Below are 21955 nucleotides of genomic sequence, written 5' to 3' on the forward strand. Positions count from 1 at the left end.
TGCTTATTTGGGGACTTCTCTGTGGTGGTCAGATCAATACCATCCTCCAATGGACAGGCTTCCATATACAAACGGTTGTGCTTATTTGGAGACTTGCTCATCACAGTACGGACAGACTTCTCAAGCAGTCTCACAAAAGGAAACTACAGGGTCAGATTTAATGATTTCGGCCCCACCAATGAAATCGTCAACCAAGTCTTTCAAACAAATCTCAAGATGAAGCTCTCCTGCACCAGCTATAATGTGCTCCCTGGACTCTTCAATTGTACACACAGCCATAGGGTCTGACTTGCATATATAGTTCCATATGCTACACTTTTCATTTTAATGATTAGGAAAGCTCTAATTAACACTACTTCTTTTTAAGGAAAATAAGCCGTTGAGGTGCCTTTTTCTTTTGTTTTTGGTTTACTTCATGCATTTTTCTCTGTACTGTTTGCATAATATAATGTCAAACTGCGAAAGAAACTGATAGACTCTCATCTTACAGATCGAACACATGCAAACTACCTTTGTCCTTCCAAAAGAGTGAAATAGATGCAATTTCCTTTCAATTCTACATTGGTTGCAGACAAAGACAGAGTGCCAAATCCTAATAAAAAGAACACCCTATCGCCTATGGATTCCACTTTCAACCAAAGTTCCCTCGAACGATCCATCATCAAAATCTCAGCATGGTTACCAAAATTCAAACCTAAGATGTACATACGCACGAGATAAACCTTAAAGAATATTTAACAAGAAATCGGTGGATGCAAATGTATTGAAATAACCTCAAAGAATAATTAATGGGAAATTTAATCAAAAAATAATTAACGGAAAATCAAAAATTAGATGCAACTGCAAAGAACTAACCTCAAAGAATAATTAATGGGAAATCGAAAACTGGATAATCTATGATGATCCCACATAGTGAATTATGTAATTAATTTTGGCTTTTATAAAATAATAAAACATGGATTTATACTTTATATAGCCTTTTATATGGTGCTCCTAATTTGTAATGGAAGTGGATGGACTCGGTGTTCAGTTAGGAAACTGCCTCGATAAATACACTAGCTTCTATACCTTCTTGAGACTTTTGAATCACGCATGCATATATAGTTCCATATACTACACTTCTCATTTTAATGATTAGGAAAGCTCTAATTAAAACTACTTCCTAGTAAGGAAAATAACTTGCTTTGTTGCCTGACCACCGTACAACATTATTCTTTAGCTTTAAAGGGCCTTTATCACGACATCTAGTTGAGCCGTTGAGGTGCATTTTTTTTTTGTTTTTGGTTTACTTCATGCATTTTTCTCTGTACTTCATGCATGTCAGAGGGCATTAACTAAAAAGGCAAGAAGGAACGCGTCCGCAAGTTGGGGAATGTGAAAGAAAATGATAGACTCTCATCTTCCAGATCGAACACATGCACACTACCTTTGTCCTTCAAAATAGTGAAATATAAGCAATTTCCTTTCCATTCTTCATAACTGCATTGGTTGCAGACAAAGAAGACAGTGCCAGATCCGGATAAAAAGAACACCCTATCGCCTATAGATTCCACTTTCAACCAAAGTTCGCTCGAAAGATCCATCATAAAAATCTCAGCATGGCTGATTGCATTACCAAAGTTCAAGCCTAAGATGTACATACGCACGAGATAAATTTGCCCACACGACTCCACCAAGTAACTATAAAAGGTAAATACTTCGTTATTAACCTCAGGCTTCTCAAAGTTTAGCAACCTTACGTACATATTGCCGCAAGTTTTCCTATCAATAATTGCAACATTACATTGCAAGGTAAGTGAATATATGCGTCCATCTGTATGCCCAATGACTTTATTAATGCATTCATCATTGTTTTTGTACTCGTATTTAGTCCATTCTTCATCTCCTAACATATCAGAGGGTGACCTTGATGTCAGATTGGAAGGAGATTTCTTCAAAACACTGTATTTAAGAGAGGGCAAACTTCTTGGCCGGGGCTTTTTTCTCAGGGTGTAGTATAACTACAACCCAAAATTCTAAATCTAAACAGAGCAAGGAGAGGTACAAAACAACATCAATACAACAACCTATCTCATAGGTATTATCACCTAAACAGTAACATGCTTGTCCAAAGATAAAAACCCAGACAAGAGCACTAAATAATTAACAGAAAACAAAACCCTAGTGTAAGAGATCACACCAGACCAAACAGCATCATAAATTAAATCGCTGGAAAACCACCTCATTGGTAGAGTTACAGTAGCAACTGATCAATGAGTTCAATAACCTCACATATAAACTACATTACCACGAGATTCTTAAAATAAGAGTTAAGAGCAATATGAAGTAAAACCAAAATCAACAAAAACAAGAACAAAGATTATTCTTAGAACGTACTTCATCGTACACCAAGAAAATATGTCGGCACAAACTAAACTAAACAAGCTAAGCAGAACCGAAAGTTTATTAACTGAATGCAGTAACTAGTACAATCCACTTCGACACAAAGGTCCAATGCTCCAAAAATGCTGACGATCAACCATTGAGTTTTGAAATAATCCAAACAGGAGGTGAAAAGGGAGAATCAGAGGTAGTGTTGGTGGAAAAAGTTCGAACTTTTTTGTCTTCCAAATTAAAAACTACATTGTCAAAAGAAATTTCAATGTCGAGATTTCTTCCATAATACTGCATACGATGGTCTTCAACAAAATAGATGCAATTCCTCTTGAATATTGTCTCGACCGAAGCCAATACAGAAACCGAAGTATTAATACCCAAGAACAAAGCATGTTGTCCTAAACTTTTCACGGGACGCCATTTATTATTAGCAAAATCAAGTTTGAAAACATTAAATGAAGTAGTGCATAACTTTTTTATTCCTCCTACCTCTTTTGGAGATTTCTGTTGAAGAACTTGTAGCAACTCCCCTGAGCATTCTACCAAGTAGCGAGTTACACCTCCAAAAACATATCCATGAATAATTAATGAATAGGACACATTCACTTCACTTGCCTTTGGAGGATCACTCTTGATATCCAAAATGTATAACTTCCTATTAGCACAAATTCCATACAATTCTTTGCTTGAAGTATATAACATCCATAACACAAGGGGGATGTTTTGTATTGTCGTCCACGTTTTGTCTCCTGGTCTAGCAATTGCTATCTTCTTGAGAACAGTATGGATGGCTACCACAATGAAATCTTCAGATGGATCCTTAGGATAGGTTATGTATAGGATGTACACATGACCTAGGAGGTTAGTGGTGACAAGGGGACCGGAGGCGGTATAGCGTGGGAAGACAGGGTGCACAGGATCAGATCCGCGGTATCCCAACCGCTTCGAACTGCTGCGCGGCGTGGAGAGTGGGAGAAGCGGCACCGAGGAACGCAAAAGGTAACGGCTTGATGCGTGGAGAAAGAAAAGATACAAAAGAGAAAGAGAGGAAGAAAAAGAGAGAAAGGAAAAGACGAGAGAGAGGAGTAAGATCAGAGGTTGTAATCACAGTCTATACATTTTGGCCGATGCGTGGGGAACTAGCGAAAAATGGCCACCATAACAAAAAGGGGGTAGGAAGACCTAGGAAAGAAGTTGTCCAGAGGTAGTAGAGGAAGAAGTGAGTGAAGAAAGAGAGGTGAGTAGAGAGGAAGACATATCGATGTGGCGGCAGGGCCTACCGGACTTATCAAGAAGAAATAGTCGGGGTTAAGAAAGCGAGAAGCGAGGAGTTGAGAAAGGAAAGAGACACACGCACAAGATGACATGGAGCATGGGGATGCCAAGGCAGTGAGATGGAAGGGAGAATGAGGTGTACCGGTCTAGGGGAGCGGATCACGGTAGAGGGCATCATTTGGAAGTGGTACGAGGCCATGATCGAGAAAGATAGAGAAGCTAACCGTCGCGGTAGAAAAAATGAACCAAAGTGCGGCTCAAAAGAGGTTGCTAACCTCAACAAGAATCCATCTGGCGGATTCGGTCCGGAACTCGAGAGGTACCTAAGAGATTGATCAACCAAGATTCGAAAGGTATGATGGAAAGGCGACCTAACCGATCATTTGCATCATTTTAGACAACGGATGCCACCGCTTGTGGGCGGAAAATATATAAGTATGACGGATTTGCTTTGCATGATGTTCGGCAAGCCTTAAAGGGGTAACGGATTGGTATTACCGCCTATCTTGTGAACATCGGTCGATTTGAAGAACTAGAGCGAGCGCCGTGGACCATTTCATCCACCATTTAAGCGGAGAGTAGTGGATATCAGCGGCCTTGTTTAACATCAAAGCGAGGTCACGGAGTCGTTAAGGGAGTTTAAATGTGCGCATTCAAAAGAAGAGACCGAGGGTGGAGAATCTGGAAGAGCATACGCATGTCATTGCATTTCAAAGACGGCTTGAAGCGGGGACTAGGGTGCCGCGAATCGATGTCCAAAATCGAAATCACCACTGCTGCGCTCTGTACCCAAAAGGTAGAAAAGTATATTCGATGCGAAGATATAATGCAAAAGAAATGCGAGGGAACAAAAAAGATCGGGGAAAGCGGTCTCGGCGGTGGATAGAGGCGACGAAGGGATAGGGGAAAGAGAGAAGAGAAAGAAGGGGATCAACGGAGGGGAAAAGGCGTGGACCGGACAGATTTGGAGATCGAAGACGGAGAGATATTCGCGTGAAAAAAAGCCGTCTCGCAGAGATAGAACAAACACCTCTTAACAGGCCACTAGAGGAAATCTTGCCACTCATCAAGGGGCTGCAGCATTATGAAGGACCGCGGAATACACCTGGAGAGATTGAGGGAAAACCATTTTGTGCTTATCATCAGATTAGAAACCACGCCACTAACGAATGTTATGCTTTGAAATGGCTGGTGGAAAGAATGATCGAGAAGGGGATGCTTAGAGAATACGTCGCGGAGGTTCGTCATGCCGAGAGAGGACAGGCTCCCGCTAGGATCTTGGGTACAATAAATGTCATTTACAGTGGAGAGACACTTGGGAGAAATGCCCACCGGGACAAGATGAGAAGGACCGCGAGCTTGCAACAGGTTAATGAAGTGACAAGCATGACGCGGTTAGTGTCAGGAACCGCGATTGCAGTGGGAAACATAACTTTCACTCCGAAAGACCTAGAATCAGTGATTTCGCCGCATGAAGATGCGTTGGTGATTACCATAGCAATGGGTAATTATCTAGTGAAGCGAGTGTTGATAGACTGCGGAAGTTCAGTAGACATGTTGTTCATAGGGGCCATGGAGGAGATGAATATAGATAAGGATCAGTTGAGGGTTTCTCAGACTAATTTGTACGGCTTCAATGGAAGCATGACAAAGCCTATAGGGGAAATAACGTTGCCGGTAAGCTGCGAGGTCCGGCGGCGGTTTTCACAGTGATTTATGGTGGTAGATACCGGGTCCCAGTATAATGCCATTCTAGGAAGAAGATGGATTCATGAAATGAAAGCTATTCCGTCGACCTATTATCAGGTCATCCGCTTCCCCGCGAAAGGGGGGGTATACGAAATAAAGGGAGACCAGGTCGCGGCTCAGAATATACACCAAGTGACGGTAAAAAGTATGGTCCGTGGAATAGAAAGTGAAAGCAGGGACGAATGACAAGGGAGAAGCGTAGCAATTACAGGAAGCCGTACTCACGGAAGGATGCGAATCTCATCAGAGACCAAAAACTCTGGATGAGATAGAGGTCGTGAACCTGGGGGTGGAGGAGGAAGAAAAATTTACTTCAGTGGGAACGGACTTGCCAGAAGAGTGGAAATTCAAGCTGACACAGTTATTAGCAGAGAATGTAGACATATTTGCTTGGGCGATTGAAGATATAACGAGGGAATAGATCGAGTTTGCTTGCCATCACTTGCACATGAAGGAGAATCACGAAGCCTATAAGACGAAGATGAGAAGCGTAAAGACCAAATACGCGGAAGGGATTCGTGAAGAAGTTATCGCCTTAGGGATGCGGGTATAATCGGGGGGCGTAGGATGTCTGAGTGGTCATCCAGCGTGGTCGCGGTTCCAAAAAGAACGGCAAAGGTTGAATGTGCGTGGACTTTCTGGGGCGTAAATAAAGAGTGTCCTAAAAGATCATTTATCCTATGCCGCGGGTGGATGAGTTAGTGGACAAAGCAATTTGGTTTCAAGATATTCTCTTTCATGGATGCTTCCATGGGATATAATCAGTCGCGATGTTTGGCCCGGATCAAGAAAAAGACTACCGCCGTGGTGGAAGGAGGAGCGTATTGTTATACAAGAATGCCTTTTGGTTTGAAGAATCACGGGGGCTACATTTCAGCGGTTGGGGGAAAAAATGTTCGAAAACAAGATTCGAAAGGGCATGGAAATATACATTGATGATATGGTGGAGAAGAGCATGTCGGAAGAAGAGCATTTAAAGGGTCTCCAGGAAACTTTTCACATACTGCGGAAGCATAGTCTGAAGCTGAACCCAGAGAAATGCACATTCGGGGTATCTTCGGGGAAGTTCTTGGGATATATAGTCACGTATCGTGGAATTGAGGCCAATCCCGAGCAAATTAGATCCCTGGTGGAGATGTCGTCCCCTCAGAATGTAAAGGAAGTGCAACGGTTAGCAGGTAGAGTCGCGGCATTGAACAGATTTATATCCAAATCCTCGGACAAGTGCAGACCGTTGTATCGCTTGTTGAGAAAAACGCCAGATTTTCAATGGACCACTGAGTGCGAGGAAGCCTTCGGGAGTTAAAGATTTATTTGGGGAAAGCCCCTTTACTATCGCGGCGAGGAGGAAAGAGAGATATTGTACCTCTATGGGGGGGTATCGAGTACGCGATAAGTTCGGTTAAGTGCGTATTGTAGAAGATAGAGAAACCGGGTTTATTTTTGAGTAAAACCATGCTAGCCGCCGAGTCGCGTCTGATAGAGAATTGAAGTATGCTTTAGCGTTGATGTTCTCCGCATTAAAGTTGAAACCCTATTTCGATGCACACTCGGTGGTAGTGATAACAAATTTGCCTCTCAAGCAAAGCGTTGAAAGGCGAGAGAAGTCGGGGAGAATCTTTGAAGTGGGCGGTGATGCTTAGTTGTTACGAAATCAAATACCAGGTTAGAACAGCGGAAAAAGCGCAAGCCATGGCGGAGTTCCTAGCGGAGTTTCCGGCCGAGGATCCCACTTGGGGAGAAGAAATGGTTATGGATCGGGGAAGAAAGAATCTGGGTCGTGATCCCTTGGACCCATGGGATCTGCCGCGAACGGTTGGAGATTATTCGCGGACGGATCAGCTACAGACACCGGAAATGGGATTGGCGTGGTTTTGGTGACTCCAGACAACACAAAATTGGAGTTATCAATGAAACTAGGATTTGCGGCTTCTAATAATGAGTCCGAATATGAAGCAGTGATAGCGAGGTTTGAACATGGCACGAGGATCACGGGAGTAAGCGAGTTATCGGTGTTCTCGGACTCAATTTGGTTATTTGTCGGATGAATGGGGATTTGTGGCGCGTTGTCCAAGAATGGCCCGATATTTAGAGGTTCTCCGGACAAAAGCGATAAGTTCAAAAGATTGGTTTGCTCATTTCGGTCAGCGGTGAAAACGGACATCTTGGCGCTTTAGCATTTGTGGCAGCGGTGCTTCCGAGAAACGAGGGTCGTTCTATTGAAGTAAGAGTTTTACACAAACCGAAAGTACAACGGGCCGAGAGTGTATGTTTAACCGTTGAAAAGGAGATAGGTTGGATGGCGCCCATTAAAACTTTTCTTATGGGAGCGAGATAGAAAATGCCAAGGAAAAGCGCCGGATGGAGCAGATTAGCCAACGATATGTTTTGTTGGATGGGGATTTGTACAAAAAGAGTTTTGTGGCCCCTACCGAGATGCATAGGGACGCTGAAGCAAGTGCAAGAAGTTTTGGCGAAATACATGAAGGGGATTGTGGAAGTCACTTTCGGTGGTCGAACCCGACCCATAGATTGATATCGCAGGATATTTTTGGCCTCATATGAAAAAGGATCGCGACGAGTATGCAACAACTTGTGAAATGCCAAAGATTTGCCCAACTAATCCATTCCCGCGAGAATACTCCATAATGTGTTTAGTCCGTGGCGTTCGCCATGTGGGCACTTCGATATAAGGGGCGTTCGTTGCCAGCGACGCGCAAGAGAAGATTTATGTTGGCCGCCAGCGATTATTTCACAAAGTGGGTAGAGGAGTGGCTGCTCCGGCAAGTCAAAGAGGAAAATGTGAAGAAGTTCCTGCGGGAGAACATAATATCACGGTCGGTTTACCCCATACAATCATTGCGGATAATGGAACACAATTTATTGGAGGAAAAAAATCACGTCAATTTCTTCAAGCCTACAAGGTGAAACAAAAGTTCTCGGCGCGCCATATATAATCCGGAAAGGAGCGCCAAAGCGAAGCATCAAACAAAATCATCATGGACAATTTAAAGAGAAAAGCGGAAGACCGAAAAGGGCGTGGGCTGATGAATTGAATCATGTGTTATGGGCTTATCGCATTACCACACCGCGGACTTCGACGAAGGAATCACCATTCGCAATGGCATATGGCGTAGAAAAGGCCATCATACCAGTGGAAATGATAGAGGAAACGACAAGAACCAGGGCCGTTGAAAGGGGTCTTAATGAAAACATATTAGCCACTGAGTTGGATATAATGGAGGAAAAAAGAGATACAGCTCGCATACGACTGGAGGAGTATCATAGAAGGTTACAGCGACAGTATGACAAACGAGTGAAGCCGCGGGAATTCAAGGTTGGAGACTTGGTGCTGCGAAGGGTTACACCCGCCACAAAAAAAGAGAATGACGGCAAACTGGGACCCAACTGGGAAGGACCGTATGTCGTGACAGCAAAGGGAAATTCGGGTACTTACAAATTAGAGACCCCGGAAGGGGTAACGGTGGAGAAACAATGGAATATAAGAATGTTGAAAAAATTCCATGAGAGGAGCAGTGTGTAGCTTTCATTGAAACAAGCATCCTTTGTGTAATGTATATATGTTCTATGCGAAATTCTAGTCAATGAAACAAAGATTGCATTCTGGCTCAATAACTTGCATAGAAATTAACCGGAGATGGCGTAAAGGCGTGAGCCGCCCGGCGCAACATTCCCGAATCAAATTTGAGCGGGAAAAGGCTGCCCCCTATCAGGGCTTCCACGGCCGTTCAAAATCTGGGGGGGGAGAGCCCGCCGGGCGTACATCGAATCTAGCGGGGCAAAGCGAAGCTGCCCCATCGGGGCTTCCTGGCCGTTCAAAGGCAAGCGGGGGCGAGCCTTCGCCGTGAGGGTTGTGGAGTCGAATCCGGTGGGGGCAAACCGAGCTACCCCTATCAGGCTTCACGGCCGTTCAAAGGCAGCCCGGGGGACGAGCCCCCAGCGGGTGTGTGGAGTCGAATCCACTTAGGGCAAACTAAAAGGCGCCTATCGAGCTTCCACCGGCCGTTCAAAGACAGCGGGGGGCGAGCCCCGGATGTGGAGTCGAATCTAGCGGGTAAAACCGAAGCCGCCCCATCGAGCTTCATGACCGTTCAAAGGCAGCCGGGGACGAGGCCGCTGGCGGTGGAGTCCGAATCCGGCTTTGGGGCAAACCGAAGCTGCCCTATAAGGCTTCCACAGGCCGTTCAAAGGCAATGGGGACGAGCCCTTCGCTTGGATGTGAGTTCGAATCCGGCTTAGGGCAAACCGAGGCGCCCCTATCGAGCTTCACGGCCGTTCAAAGGCAGCCGGGGGCGAGCCGCCAGCGGATTGTGAGTCCGAATCCAGCTTAGGGCGGCGAGCGCCCCTATCGAAGCTTCCGCGGCCCGTTCAAAGACAGCCCGGGGACGAGCCCTTCGCATGGTGGAGTCCGAATCCGGCTTGGGGGCAACCCCGACTAGCTTCCACCGGTGCCCAAAGCGGCGCAATGATGAGGGCAAACCTAACTTGGGTAAAAATGATGTAAATGGTAAAGGCAAGAGGAAGAGAGCTTTTCACCGGCGGTGCAATCAACTAACAAGGGACAATCATATCTAATGTCTAGCTAAAGCGAGTTTGGGGTTGCAAATGAAAGGGGTTAAGTCAACGTAACATATTGATCAATAGCTTTATACATAAAGAAGATCAAATACGTTGTAATCAAACACAACGAAAAGCAAATACTTTGCAAAAGGAGCACAAAAGTACTAGCTACAAACACAAGTTTCCTGACCAAGATAAGATAATTGTTTAATTATTACAAAACCAAGGCCATCTACAAAGAAAGTAAACCGAGTTAGGTTACTACTGCGGCGCTGTAGTCGGTTCTTGAGGGGTAGTATTTTCATTTTCACTAATTGGGATGCTGGCATCTTCATTCGCTGGTATTGGAGAAGGGTCAGCGCCGGGTATGGGAGGCGTGACATCCGTGGTAGCGTCTCAGCAACTTGAGGATGGTTCTCGAGGGATGATGTCCCTACAACCGGAGAAGGAGGTGGGAGTAGGCCGGAAGCGTAAAAGGCGATCAAGTTGATCAAGTTGTTTGTTAGGTTCGTTTGATCTTTTAAGTAGCTGGCCTTTCGAAATCGCTCCGCGACCTCTTATCTGACCTTATCCGCGGCGGCTTGAGTGGCAAGCCTCTCCGTCTCGGGAGGTCTGTCCATTTTGAATTGACACCGCTACGTAATCACGCGATTGTCCGTCCTCGGCTACGAAGTTCTTTGTGAAGCTTGACTGCCTTTATCCGGGTCGCGTCCCCCTCCTTCTCCAGCTTGGCGTACCTTGCTTTCCAGCCGTCAGGGCCGTATATCTCGTGCTTTGCCGCGTCCAAATTCTCCACGGTGCTGGTCAGACCACGCAGCACATAGCCAATGTCTAGACTCAACTGCAGAGACACAATAAGTATAAGAGTAGCACAAAGAATGGAGAGCTACCATGAACAATTGGTAGACACTACCCACTAGCCCAAGACATACCTTTTCCCATCCGTAAATGGAAATGGAGGTACATGTAGGAAACAGCGGTAAAGCATCTCCATAAGCTTGATCCATGGCGGGTGAGCTGAAAAATAAAGAGGCGGCTACGGCTGGGTTTTCCAAAGCCGAGTCTCGTGTCGTCACGTCGCGGTCCCTCGCCTTAAACTTGGGATGCCACACCTCGGCAGGCCCAGAGGTTACAGGACCAGCCGAAGACGAATCCTGTCTAGGGCGGCGGGCAGATACAACAGACCTCGGAGGTTCATTACGGCCTGTAGTTGGGGAAGGAACGGCGGCCGAAGTTTTAGCCCTTTTGGCGGGCGGGCTCTTATTTGACAAGTCAACAGGAGCATCCCCATCAGAGTCGCTGTCCCAAAGCTTGTATTTGTTCACATCCATGGCAGTGGCAGAAGGGGGAGCGGTAGTAGTAGCAAAATCGTCCTCCCACTCAGCCACACGAGTGTAGGAAGGAGGAACGGTTTCCGCGGTAGTAGCTTTGTTTTTAGTAGCCGCGGCACGTTGAGCAGCAGCTCGGGAATGGGAGATTTTCTTGGTATAGTTGAAGGACTTGTAAGACGAACGTTGTCTTTTTTGAGGTGGGGATGGTTTGGGCTTCCTTTCTTTGGGGGGCGGCAGACGGTAGAGGGGGCCTTGGTATTTACCAATGTTTTTTAGAGAAGGGTCAAATGTGAGTGGTGTGGCTTTTTCGGATCAATGCCGAGGACTTCTGCACCGTGAACTACCGAAGTTAGCGGAGGGATTGGAAAATTTCGAGTAAACACCGTTGTATATTTGGGATCGCGAATCGGTCTCCGGCCTACATCACAAAGAGCAAAGACAAATTAGTGATGAAAGAGATAAATACCGCGACTCTAATGGCTTACTTACCACTTGTTAGGAAATGGAGATGCCTCTGAGAAACTTAGGAGGAGGTCCGCTGGATAAAAGTTACCGGACACATACATCTGGTAGATGCGATGCCAAACTTTGTCGAAGTGGTAATGTGAAGAAGGAAAGACTTCTTTTGAGGGCCGGGTGCAAAAGGATTGGTATCCCACACCCCCCCAGGTTTAGTGCTTTTCTTTATGTAGAAGTGGGCAAGGATATCAGCGGAGTTGTATTTTGGGGAGTGAGTCTCATTGTAATGATTGGCGGCATACATAACACGCCGAAGTTACCTATGCCCGACACGGAGGAATGTTGAAATGGTTCTGGAGACCTCGGCGTCAAAGGGAGTCAAAAGGAAAGCGTAAAGCGGCTATCGTCCTACGAAGCTACTAGATAACCGGTGGCGATACTAAATGAGGAAAGTGGGTGGCCCCGGACACATGTTCGAGATTAACGCGTCACCGGGAATGCCGTAAAAGCGGCCTTAACGGCATCTAGATTTGGTCTGCGGTAATAGGGCGGCTGGGATGGGGAAGGTGTCCCTAGGAAGTAGAGGAACCGCGGTGTGATCGATAGAGTTTGAAGCCGGGGATTCAGATTCGTCCGCGGATCGAGGGCTAGATCTAGGGGTAGAGGAGCCAGATTGGCCTGACGTGGTGGCAGAAGATTGGGTGGAGGAGATGACCTCACAATCCGATAAAGGCATAATGGAAAGCGATTCAAAGAGGGAAATTGAGAAAAAGATGGGCCAGCGCAGGGAAGGGAAAAGATAATGAGGAAGCAACCTCCAAAATAAGCGGTGAATGCACAAATAACGAGAGGAAAGGAATTGAAAATAAAAGACAAACTGAAACAAGAAGGCCGAAACAATGGGAGCGTAACCAAGATGTGCCGGATCTTTACGAAGAAATCGACGACTGGAAAGAAGAAGATGTTGAAGAAGATGAAGTGGAAGTTGAAGAGAAAAGTGGAGAGGGTTCTTGTTGAGGGTTTATGAGGGTTGTGAGAGAGAGAGAGATTTAAAGCGGGATTTGAGGGGCGGGGGCAAAAAGAGGCCCGGAACCGAATGAGAGAACCAAAGGAATAGGGGCCGCGTGTCATCTCGATTCTGAAGGGGCAGACTCACGAGTAGCGTCGCGCCAGATTTCGCCGTACTTCCGGGGCAAGTCTGAGGAAGCAAAGTGGAACACGTCTTTGGGAAAAAAATACAATATGTCGAAGTGGGAGGATCAAACAAGAAAACTTCAGAGAGAGTGTACGGAAAGAAAGAGGAGTTCGGTACCATTGCGGTCGCGGACCAACAATGGGGCGAGAGAGGGCATCTGTATAGGGCGTTACATGACCTAGGAGGTTAGTGGTGACAAGGGGACCGGGGCGGTATAAGCGTGGGGAAGACAGGGGTGCGCGAGGATCAGATCAGCGGTATCCCAACCGCTTCGGGAAAGCTGCGAAAGCGTGGAGAGTGGGAGAGCGGCACCGGGAACTGCAAAGGTAACGGCGCGATGCGTGGAGAAAGAAAAGATACAAAAGAGAAAGAGAGGAAGAAAAAGAGAGAAAGGAAAAGACGAGAGAGAGGAGTAAGATCAGAGGTTGTAATCACAGTCTATACAGGTTAAAACCACTTTACTTACCATAAGTTCACGACTTTGAGTTTCATTTATTGTTGGATCATGAATCTGGGTATTGAATGTGGATTGTGATGGGAGATTCATATGAACTTTGGAGAATAGATTGAAAATATGAATATCTTGTTCCATAGCTACTGTAACAATCCAATTACTTGCTGCTCCAATGCACCGTCTTTGATGAATCTCGGGCAAGTCAAGCTTGTATACTTTCGTCTTATCCAATTCTTCTCCACCTCCGGTAAGACCAAGAAAAAGAACGGCGAGATGTTGATGAAGTGTTTTCTTGGGGTAGCATGAGCATGAGGAAGGCGTGGGTAATGGATAGTTGTAAGAAACGCATCTCCATGACTTGCAAACCACTTTAAACCGCAAGTACTTTCGACAAAAGAATCGAAGTCGTTGGCGGATGAGTGACAGGAGTTCTTCCGGGATACCGGACCAATCGGCCATTGGAGCGGATAGAATAAGATTGACGAAAACTTTGAATTGTAGTTTAAATTGGATCTTCTCGGTTTTCCAATTTTTACTATTTAGAGATGTGCCTTGTTCTTGGTTGGGCTCTAATCAGAATTCAGAAGAATTTTATTGGGTTAAACCTTGTTTGTGTTGGATTAGGAAAATCAGAAAGCAATTAGAGTACTTAACCAATTACTACATCAAAACGGCCGGGTACAGTCAGACTTTCCTATGGTATGGGCCGTTCTAAGGCCGTCACAGAACTTTGAGGGGCCCAAGGCGAGTTTCTTAAAATATGGCTATAATATTATTGAGAAAAAAAACGAGTCTTTTACACAAAAAGTGGTGGGCCAATGTTTGAGTGGACTGGACTACGGATAATTTGACTGAACTAAACAGCCTTTACATGTGGTCTAATGGGTATAAAATTATACTTAGGGCCCAAAGTTTGACCAACAAGCTGGGGGCCTAGGCGGCTGCCTAGTTGGTCAGAGCCGGCCGTGGACTGTGCGAACCTGAATATCGCCATAAGAGTTAACTCCGGCAGGCCATGGCTGTGATGACTTGTGGAAACTAGGATGAGCGAGACTGACCCAAAGTGGATCCCGAAAGATTTGTACGTTCCCATACCATGAAAACTGTTTCTCTGACCTATGAAGAAACTTTCTTTCCTTGGTAACACACTAGAATGTTGAAGAAACTTTCTTTCCTTGGTAACACACTAGAATGTTGAGTGCATTTTTCACTTCTTATTGGGCTTAGTTTATGTTTATGCGCATTTTCTAATTGACCATGAGGAAATCTGGCTTTTCCTCTAGCAGCAAAATGCACTCGTGTGCATTCTTCCTTCACAACCAAATAATGCATTTTCATGGGCAAGAGTGGACACGAGACTACGAGAGGTTCTTCTCCACTGCAATGTGCCATATTTGGTGTGAAAGAAATAACAGACTGCATGATGAAAGATCTAGAAGTGCTGATGAAGTTGCTAAACAGATTTGCTGGAACATTCTTGATGTTTTTGGCATCCAGTTCCCAAGACCTAGCTCTTTTTTCTAGGTCTTGTACTGTTTGCAAATTGCAAACCATCTACCTGACTACCTCGAGTCGCAACTAATTACTAATTTAAAACTGCCAATGTCAAAGTACTAATTAACACCTAATGCAGCTGCAAGCCTGCAACTTAGAGTACAGATAATTTTTTGAATAACATTTTGGTTGTATTGTAAGTTGTATTGTGTCTCTGAACATTTAGGCTTTCCTCTAGGTTAAGTGAAAATCAGGTTCCGTGAAAGATGCTAGGAAATTGGTTTGTTTTCCATTAGATGAAGCTAAAGTTGGTTTATTGCTCATTCCTATAGTCAGGCTACAGAGTCACACCATATTTACTAGCATTACTACTGTCTCCTCCTCAAAAAGCAAGCCCTGGACTGGCTAGACAGACACACAGACCTGCGCAGGTGATGTTCAAAGCTTGAGCACAATAAAGACGCCGAGCATGAGCACGTACGTCGGTACATATAAAATTTTGAGACGAGGTCAGGGAAACATTCCACTTAACGTATATCGTATCGTAAAAACTTTGATCAATAAGGCCCACATAAAGAAAGCCCATTAAACAAAAAGAAAGCCCAATAACAGCTAACAAGTGTTTTTTACGCTAAATCCAAGATTTGGAGTAGCAGAGAAAACAGAAAACGAAACGATGAAGAAAAAGGGGAAGGCTAAATAAAAACCTTTACCCACTATAAATAAATAAAACCCCACAACAAATAAAAAAACTTCCCACTTCCCAGCATCTTCCCAATCCAATTTCCAAAAATTCCAAAACACAGAATGCGATCTTGGTGGTGTTCCAATGGTGGTACTAGTTTACGTTTACTCAATTAATGGGGACAAGTCTGCAGATGACTTGGCAAAAAAACCTACTCCTAAAAAGAAGAAAAAACCCAACACATCCCCACCTTTAGGTTTAAAAAACCTAGGAAACACCTGTTATCTAAATAGTGTTCTTCAATGCTTATCCTATACTCCACCTCTTGCCAATTACTGTCTAAACAATCACCACTCTTCTCATTGTCCTCAATCCGGTACCGGCAATTGCCCTTTCTGTCTTCTTGAAAAACGGATAATCCGGTCCCTTACTCTAGACTTTTCTATTGACGCCCCTTCTAAGATTTTGAGTTGTATTAATATTTTTTCGCCTCACTTTCGTTACGGTAGACAAGAGGATGCACATGAGTTTCTTAGGTTTGTTATTGATGCTTGTCATAATGCTTGTTTGAAAATTAATAAGAATACTAGTATTGTTAGAGGGATTTTTGGTGGTAAATTGAGGAGTCAAGTTAAGTGTTGTGATTGTGGAGCTGAATCGAATAAGACGGATGATATTATGGATATTAGTCTTGATTTGTTTCAAGTTACTTCAGTTAAAGACGCAATGCAGCGGTATTTTCAACAAGAAGTTTTGAATGGGACTAATAAGTATCATTGTGATAAGTAAGTACAAATCAAATTTGTTATTGTTTATGTATGTGTGTTGTTGGTTTTTGTTGATTTGCGGTGTTGGGTTTTGTTTCAGTTGTGAAAAGTTGGTGGTGGCTAAGAAGCAATTGGCGATACTTAAAGCACCTAATGTACTTGTAATTCAATTGAAGGTAATGGTTAATGGTGGTATTAGTAGTTATATTTCAATTGTGCGTGTTTTTTAGTGGAAGGAGTTCTGGTTTTTATAAAGATTTGAAGGAATACATGGTCGGAAGATTGATCAAGCGATTGCATTCGAAGAGGGTTTACTTCTTTCTAATTACATGTGCAAAGAAAGCTAGGTATGTCGACTTTATTTATGTAATTAACTTCCTCTGATATTGAGCGTACGTTATTTTTTTAGTGAGAATGTTAAGGTTATTATTAACTTCCTCTGATATTGATTGTGATCCTCCTCTTTCATATCCAAGTCCCTGATATTTCTCATTAACGATTCTTTTCTTTTTTCCACTCTCCCAAAGACTGTTTTGTTCCACATCTTGATCTTATCCTTGACAAACTTGAGTTTCTTGGCGAAGATAATACTCGGTCGGTCTCCTTCCTGATTCTCTGTCCACCACCACTTAAAACTATCCATGAAGGTAGGGTCAGAAAACCACACGAGCTCAAAACGAAAAGGTGATGGTTTTCCAACCCCAGCCTGTTTTACCAAACAAATAGGATGATGATCCGATGTCGTGCTTGGGACCACGAGCTGAATCAAATGTGGTCACTTTAACTCCCACTCAACCGAAACCAGAAATCTGTCCAAAGTAGTCAAAATAGGGTCCTCCTGCTTATTTGACCACATGAACTTGCCTCCAGTAAGAGGGATGTCGACAAGCTCACACCTCCTCACCCAATCATCAAAACAGGTCATACTAGGGGTAATGCGGCTACCCCTTTCTTCTCATGCGAAAATCTAATCACATTAAAATCTCCGCCCACGCACCATGGTAATCCTCTACTGAAAGCAAAAACATCATCCAATTCACCCCAGAAAAGGGCCGAAGACTCCCTATTCGAAGGCCCATAGACTGCAGTAACTAAACAAGATTCAGATTCACCACCAAACTTGCACACAACAGACATCGAAAAACTGCCTATCAAACTGTTTGAAACCTCCACTTTGTCCTTATCCCAGAGAACACAGATGCTGCCCTTCGGTGGGGCTCCCACTGCCGGTAACTCAACCCACTCTATGTTATTCTTGCCCCACACCTCCCTGGCATACCTAACAGAAAAGCTTTGTAGTTTAGTCTCTTGAAGGAGTACCATGCTCGGTCGCTCTTTCTTTATCACCTCCTTTATGCTTGGCCTTTTCCTATCATCTCCCAATCCCCTCACATTCCAATTCAGAATTTTGTGATCCATTAAAACAAACTTTTTTCCCCCCTTCTACTACTTCCCTCTATGATGTCCTCGCCATAATGAATGACTGATGTAAGTCTAAGTAACTCATTTGTCATCCTTTTTCCTTGTTTAACCCCTGAAGGAGAAGCCTCTCTGTCCTTCTTATTGCTCTTCTGAACTCCCAACCCTTTAGATTTTGTCTCATGCCCTGACGATATATGGATAGAACTGCAAATAGATTGTAGCATCTCCAGAACCTCCGTCTCTTTTCCTTCACACGACAACCCCGAAATCCTGATTAGGTCTTCCGTATGCTTAGCATACCATGATGACGAAGACTCTTCTATCGCCTGTTGATTCGGATCTATCATGTTAAGCGGTAGCGGTTCCCCCAAAACCCCCTATACCCTCCATCAAACTATCACCTCCTTGAGACTCGCCCTCATTCTCCTCTTCCCCCCTTCTATCACCACTGATATCAAAGAAACCCACATTATCTGCTCTACCCAACTCGCCAAAGGCCAACCCAGATTCATCCTGTTCCTGAGAAAGGATAATGATGCTATTACCGTGTTCCCATTCAATATCCGGTCTCTCTGTTAGGGGCCAGGAGCTAGGTGGTTCTACCATGCGTGAGAAGTTGGGCCCATTCCTATCAGTGAGACCCTGATCTTTATAAAAGCCTTTGGTCACATCAGCAGAAGGTACCTGATGAAAAACACATCCAAAATCAGAAGAGACAAGACTACCAAGACTAATACGATGAGAAAAAGGACTCCCGACATAAGAATGAGAAACAACAGATAAAGGTAGTGCAGGGACAGAAACTCCTGTTTTAAGACTCATAAACTCGTCCGCATCCCTTGGTGAAGGTTTACTAGCCTCGAGGCATTCTCTCTTCTTTTTTCTCCTTCAGGCTGTCCAACTGTATGCATAAAAGCGATCCTCTATATTTTCCTGTACTTTCACCATATTCGATCAGCTAAATCATTCAGCTTCTCCTCCAGAAGCTTTCCTAACATGTCCGACTTACATTCCGTACACCCATTATCCTTTTGATTCGAAACATTCCTGTAAACCTCTGCGGTACTACATACATCTCGCAAACTAGCCGGTTTAGCCTTTGTGTGCATTGAGATTATTGCCCGAGCCTCATCCCTGTATAGAGCACTTTGTGGGGAGTCAGGAAGTTCTAAATCTGCCTGACTCAGCATGCCCATCCCCTCATATTCCGGATAGAGATCTCTCCTCAAACCCATAAAACTCCTAATCTCCTCTGATTCAAACTCCTCTCCCCCCACACACTGATGTCTCTCGGCACCGGCAAAAACCTCCTCCACATCTTCGTTTAAGATCTTCCTCAGAGTTATACAAAGATTCCCTCCTCTTCATGCTGAGACTGATCCTTTGGAAAGGGGTGACAAGAAACTAGATTGTTTACTGGAGGTGACCAGCCACTGACCTCGTCTTCTCCTATCTGAGACCCTAGATATTTTGCTGGTGGTCTCTCTGTTATCTCGGGTAGATCTTGATGATTAGGAGACCCGGAGGATTTGTTTTCTTTCACAGTCCCGCTGCTCTTCCCCTCTCCCTGAACCAACGTCAAAACTGTTGTAGGAGAGACCCTCCTCTTGGGCTTCGTAAGTCTCAGCACCCAAACCCCTGCCTTGGGCCGCATGAAAGAGACACTCTGCTGTATCTTGTTGCCTGATATTAGTCACTGGGCTTTGTCCAGCATATGGATCCAAATCTATTGCCGTGGGCTGAGCCCGAAAGTCTTTTACCAAGTCAGGTCCACTGTCCCTTAAGGGAGAACCAATATCCACGTGTTATTTCCCCCTGCTCGACACACGCATCCTCGAGATCACCTCTTCTAGGGTTTGTTGTTCCTCCCTCTTCTTCAACCTCTAAAACAGCCATCAAACTTGTACTCCCTGCCCAGTTTAAAAGGTGCTCCGGTGGATCCAGATAAATGAAAGCCTTCACGATGGTACCGTCACAGATCTGGGCATATCTTTCCCCCTTGTCTCCACCTCCACAATAATACCCTCTTGATCAGAGACAATGCAAATAACTCTCTTTGCACCCGGAATGTCTTTCCTCAAACTCTCAAAGGTTTTATGATACGACAAATTCAAATGCAGACCACAAACCGCCACATATTTAGTGATTGACTCAGTTCTTGTTGGAGCATTCTGCCTACCTCGAATCATATCAGCGAAAGTCACTTCCTTTGTAACTTTGGTTAAAGCCAGATTTCGATCCATCCCTCTATCCTCTGCAAGAAGGCCCTGCAGATGCTTTGCTTTACCGACCTGGAAATAAGCCGAAATCAGCACATACTTTCCAGCCTTGTTTTCCTTGCCAAAACGTGTGATGGTCCTTCCTTTGAACGTGTTCTTGAAACCCGACTCGCCTAAAGTCCTGAAAACCTGGACAATCCACACTGCTTCCTCCAGCTTAAAAACGGCACTTGTCTTCCATTTTTGAATGAGTTGGACCTCACCACAGTTTCAAAAACAAAACTCTTTGAATCAATGTTGATGGTGGTCATAACGATCTTCAGACTTTTAGTACTAATCACACTAACTAATCACCTAACATCTTGAAAAAGTTGTTTGCCTGAAAAATTAACTTTGAGAGAGGAGGAGAAAATAATTTGGCCTGGTAGCTCATGAAGCATGCCCTAAAGGAAATAATTTGGGCGTTGTGGAAGGGAATGGAAGGGTCTTTGAGCATGTGGAGAGGGTCAAAGGGATTTAAAGAATTATTCTTGATGCTAAGGAGTTTCTCTTTGATTGGGCATTAGGTGTTCAACTTTTAGGCGATGAAAGTTTCAAAGTTTCATATGTATGTATTTCAGGTTTGCTTTTCCTTAGGTACATGCTATAAGGGAGCAAGTGGTTGGAGTAAACCACCTATCACAATGGTTAGCCGAGCACCTTTTGATGGAAATTATGTGGACTTTGTCGAAGGAGAGGATCGTGAGGGTTTTCCAACAACAAAAAAAAATGGCAAATCCATGAGATTGTGTTAGGAATAAAAGAGGAGCTTTCTGTTTTGAGGTGTTTTGTGTAATTGGGGTTTATTAGTACCATGAGAAAACATTTTAACAGTGGGGGAGTAAATGGGAGGCCTAGTGTTCTATGAGTCCTAAATGTGTGTAAAATTGTTGTACATATTCTAAATTAATGAAATTGCTTTCGACTTCTACTGATAAAAAAAAAAAAGGGAATAGTATATTTTATGATCGTTTTAGCAGGGTAACAGCAGTTGGTAGTCTGTGTGCTAGTGGATTCTATTAGTATAGGATCTTATAATATTTATAATCCTTACCTTTTGTGACTAGTAATGGCCAGTGGGCAATTAGTATATTGTCTTTGGAATGTATGCATAAGAAAAGAGAAAAAAAGGAGGTGGGATTGTGATGTACGCTATGCACTATTACAATCCCTTCATGGAAAAGAGGTCAAGGTATAGGCTGCCCATTAGAATTATTAAGACCGAGTATGGATCTCAGCAATTATTCAGAAGAGATTGTAATATAGTGTATAACTGATACTCCTTTTGGCTCTCATTGTATTAGAATATCTCAAATTGTTTTCTTACTTATTTTGTTTCTTATCATGATTAATTGGATTGTAATCTCATGTTGTTATACAGGATCCATGTCCACAGTATAATCTTTATGGTACCATTGTGCATTCTGGTTATTCACCCGATTCTGGACATTACTATGCATACATCAAGGTATGTTTCTACCTAACATTTTTGTTGCTTTGTTTTGATATACTAGTGATCTCTTTTTTAATTATATTATATCGACATTGCTATTGCCTCATGTGTACTTTATGTGCTTGCAGGATGCAATGGGTCGGTGGTATTGCTGCAATGATTCCTTTGTATCTATCTCTAATCTACAAGAGGTTGTGTCTGAAAAGGTTTATATTCTTTTTTTTTCCCGTTCTAATCAAAGACCGCGACCAACCAAATCACCCTCCGTTACCACAGGAGTGGAACCTCCGCGACTGCAATGACCATGATGCATCATCCTCTGTTACCAATGGCGTGAAGCCTCCATCCTGCAATGGTCATGATGCATCATCCTCTGTTACCAATGGAGTGAAGCCTCCACACTGCAATGGCCATGATCGTCATCCTCTGTTGCCAATGGCTTGAGAAGCCTCAGTA

General features: G+C 44.1%; 3 protein-coding genes across 3 annotated transcripts; all 3 read left to right on the plus strand.

The window, feature by feature from the left end:
- The first annotated feature begins 4851 nt into the window (after positions 1-4851).
- On the plus strand, positions 4852-5364 carry LOC147474052 (uncharacterized). Its single transcript, XM_086586758.1, has one exon. It carries the CDS (start codon positions 4852-4854, stop codon positions 5362-5364), a length of 513 nt encoding a protein of 170 aa, XP_086442884.1.
- Positions 5365-8521: 3157 nt separating this feature from the next.
- On the plus strand, positions 8522-8944 carry LOC147474053 (uncharacterized). Its single transcript, XM_086586759.1, has one exon. The coding sequence runs from the start codon at positions 8522-8524 to the stop codon at positions 8942-8944; it is 423 nt and encodes a 140-aa protein (XP_086442885.1).
- Positions 8945-15552: 6608 nt separating this feature from the next.
- On the plus strand, positions 15553-21943 carry LOC147474054 (ubiquitin carboxyl-terminal hydrolase 25-like). Its single transcript, XM_086586760.1, has 5 exons — positions 15553-16384; positions 16467-16542; positions 21428-21514; positions 21628-21690; positions 21776-21943. Exons 1-5 carry the CDS (start codon positions 15744-15746, stop codon positions 21941-21943), a joined length of 1035 nt encoding a protein of 344 aa, XP_086442886.1. The 5' UTR covers positions 15553-15743.
- The last annotated feature ends 12 nt before the right edge of the window (positions 21944-21955 follow it).

The sequence above is a fragment of the Coptis chinensis genome, unplaced genomic scaffold, assembly GCF_015680905.1.
Source record: "Coptis chinensis isolate HL-2020 unplaced genomic scaffold, ASM1568090v1 utg136_pilon_pilon, whole genome shotgun sequence".
Lineage (NCBI taxonomy): Eukaryota > Viridiplantae > Streptophyta > Magnoliopsida > Ranunculales > Ranunculaceae > Coptis > Coptis chinensis.

Bases quoted from the DNA above. Each gene is read 5' to 3' on its own strand.
- LOC147474053 (XM_086586759.1), top strand. From the start codon at position 8,522: ATGGCATATGGCGTAGAAAAGGCCATCATACCAGTGGAAATGATAGAG.
- LOC147474054 (XM_086586760.1), top strand. From the start codon at position 15,744: ATGGTGGTACTAGTTTACGTTTACTCAATTAATGGGGACAAGTCTGCA. The intron at 16,385-16,466 runs GTAAGTACAAAT...GTTTTGTTTCAG, and splicing joins AATAAGTATCATTGTGATAA to TTGTGAAAAGTTGGTGGTGG. The intron at 21,515-21,627 runs GTATGTTTCTAC...ATGTGCTTGCAG, and splicing joins ATTACTATGCATACATCAAG to GATGCAATGGGTCGGTGGTA.
- LOC147474052 (XM_086586758.1), top strand. From the start codon at position 4,852: ATGATCGAGAAGGGGATGCTTAGAGAATACGTCGCGGAGGTTCGTCAT.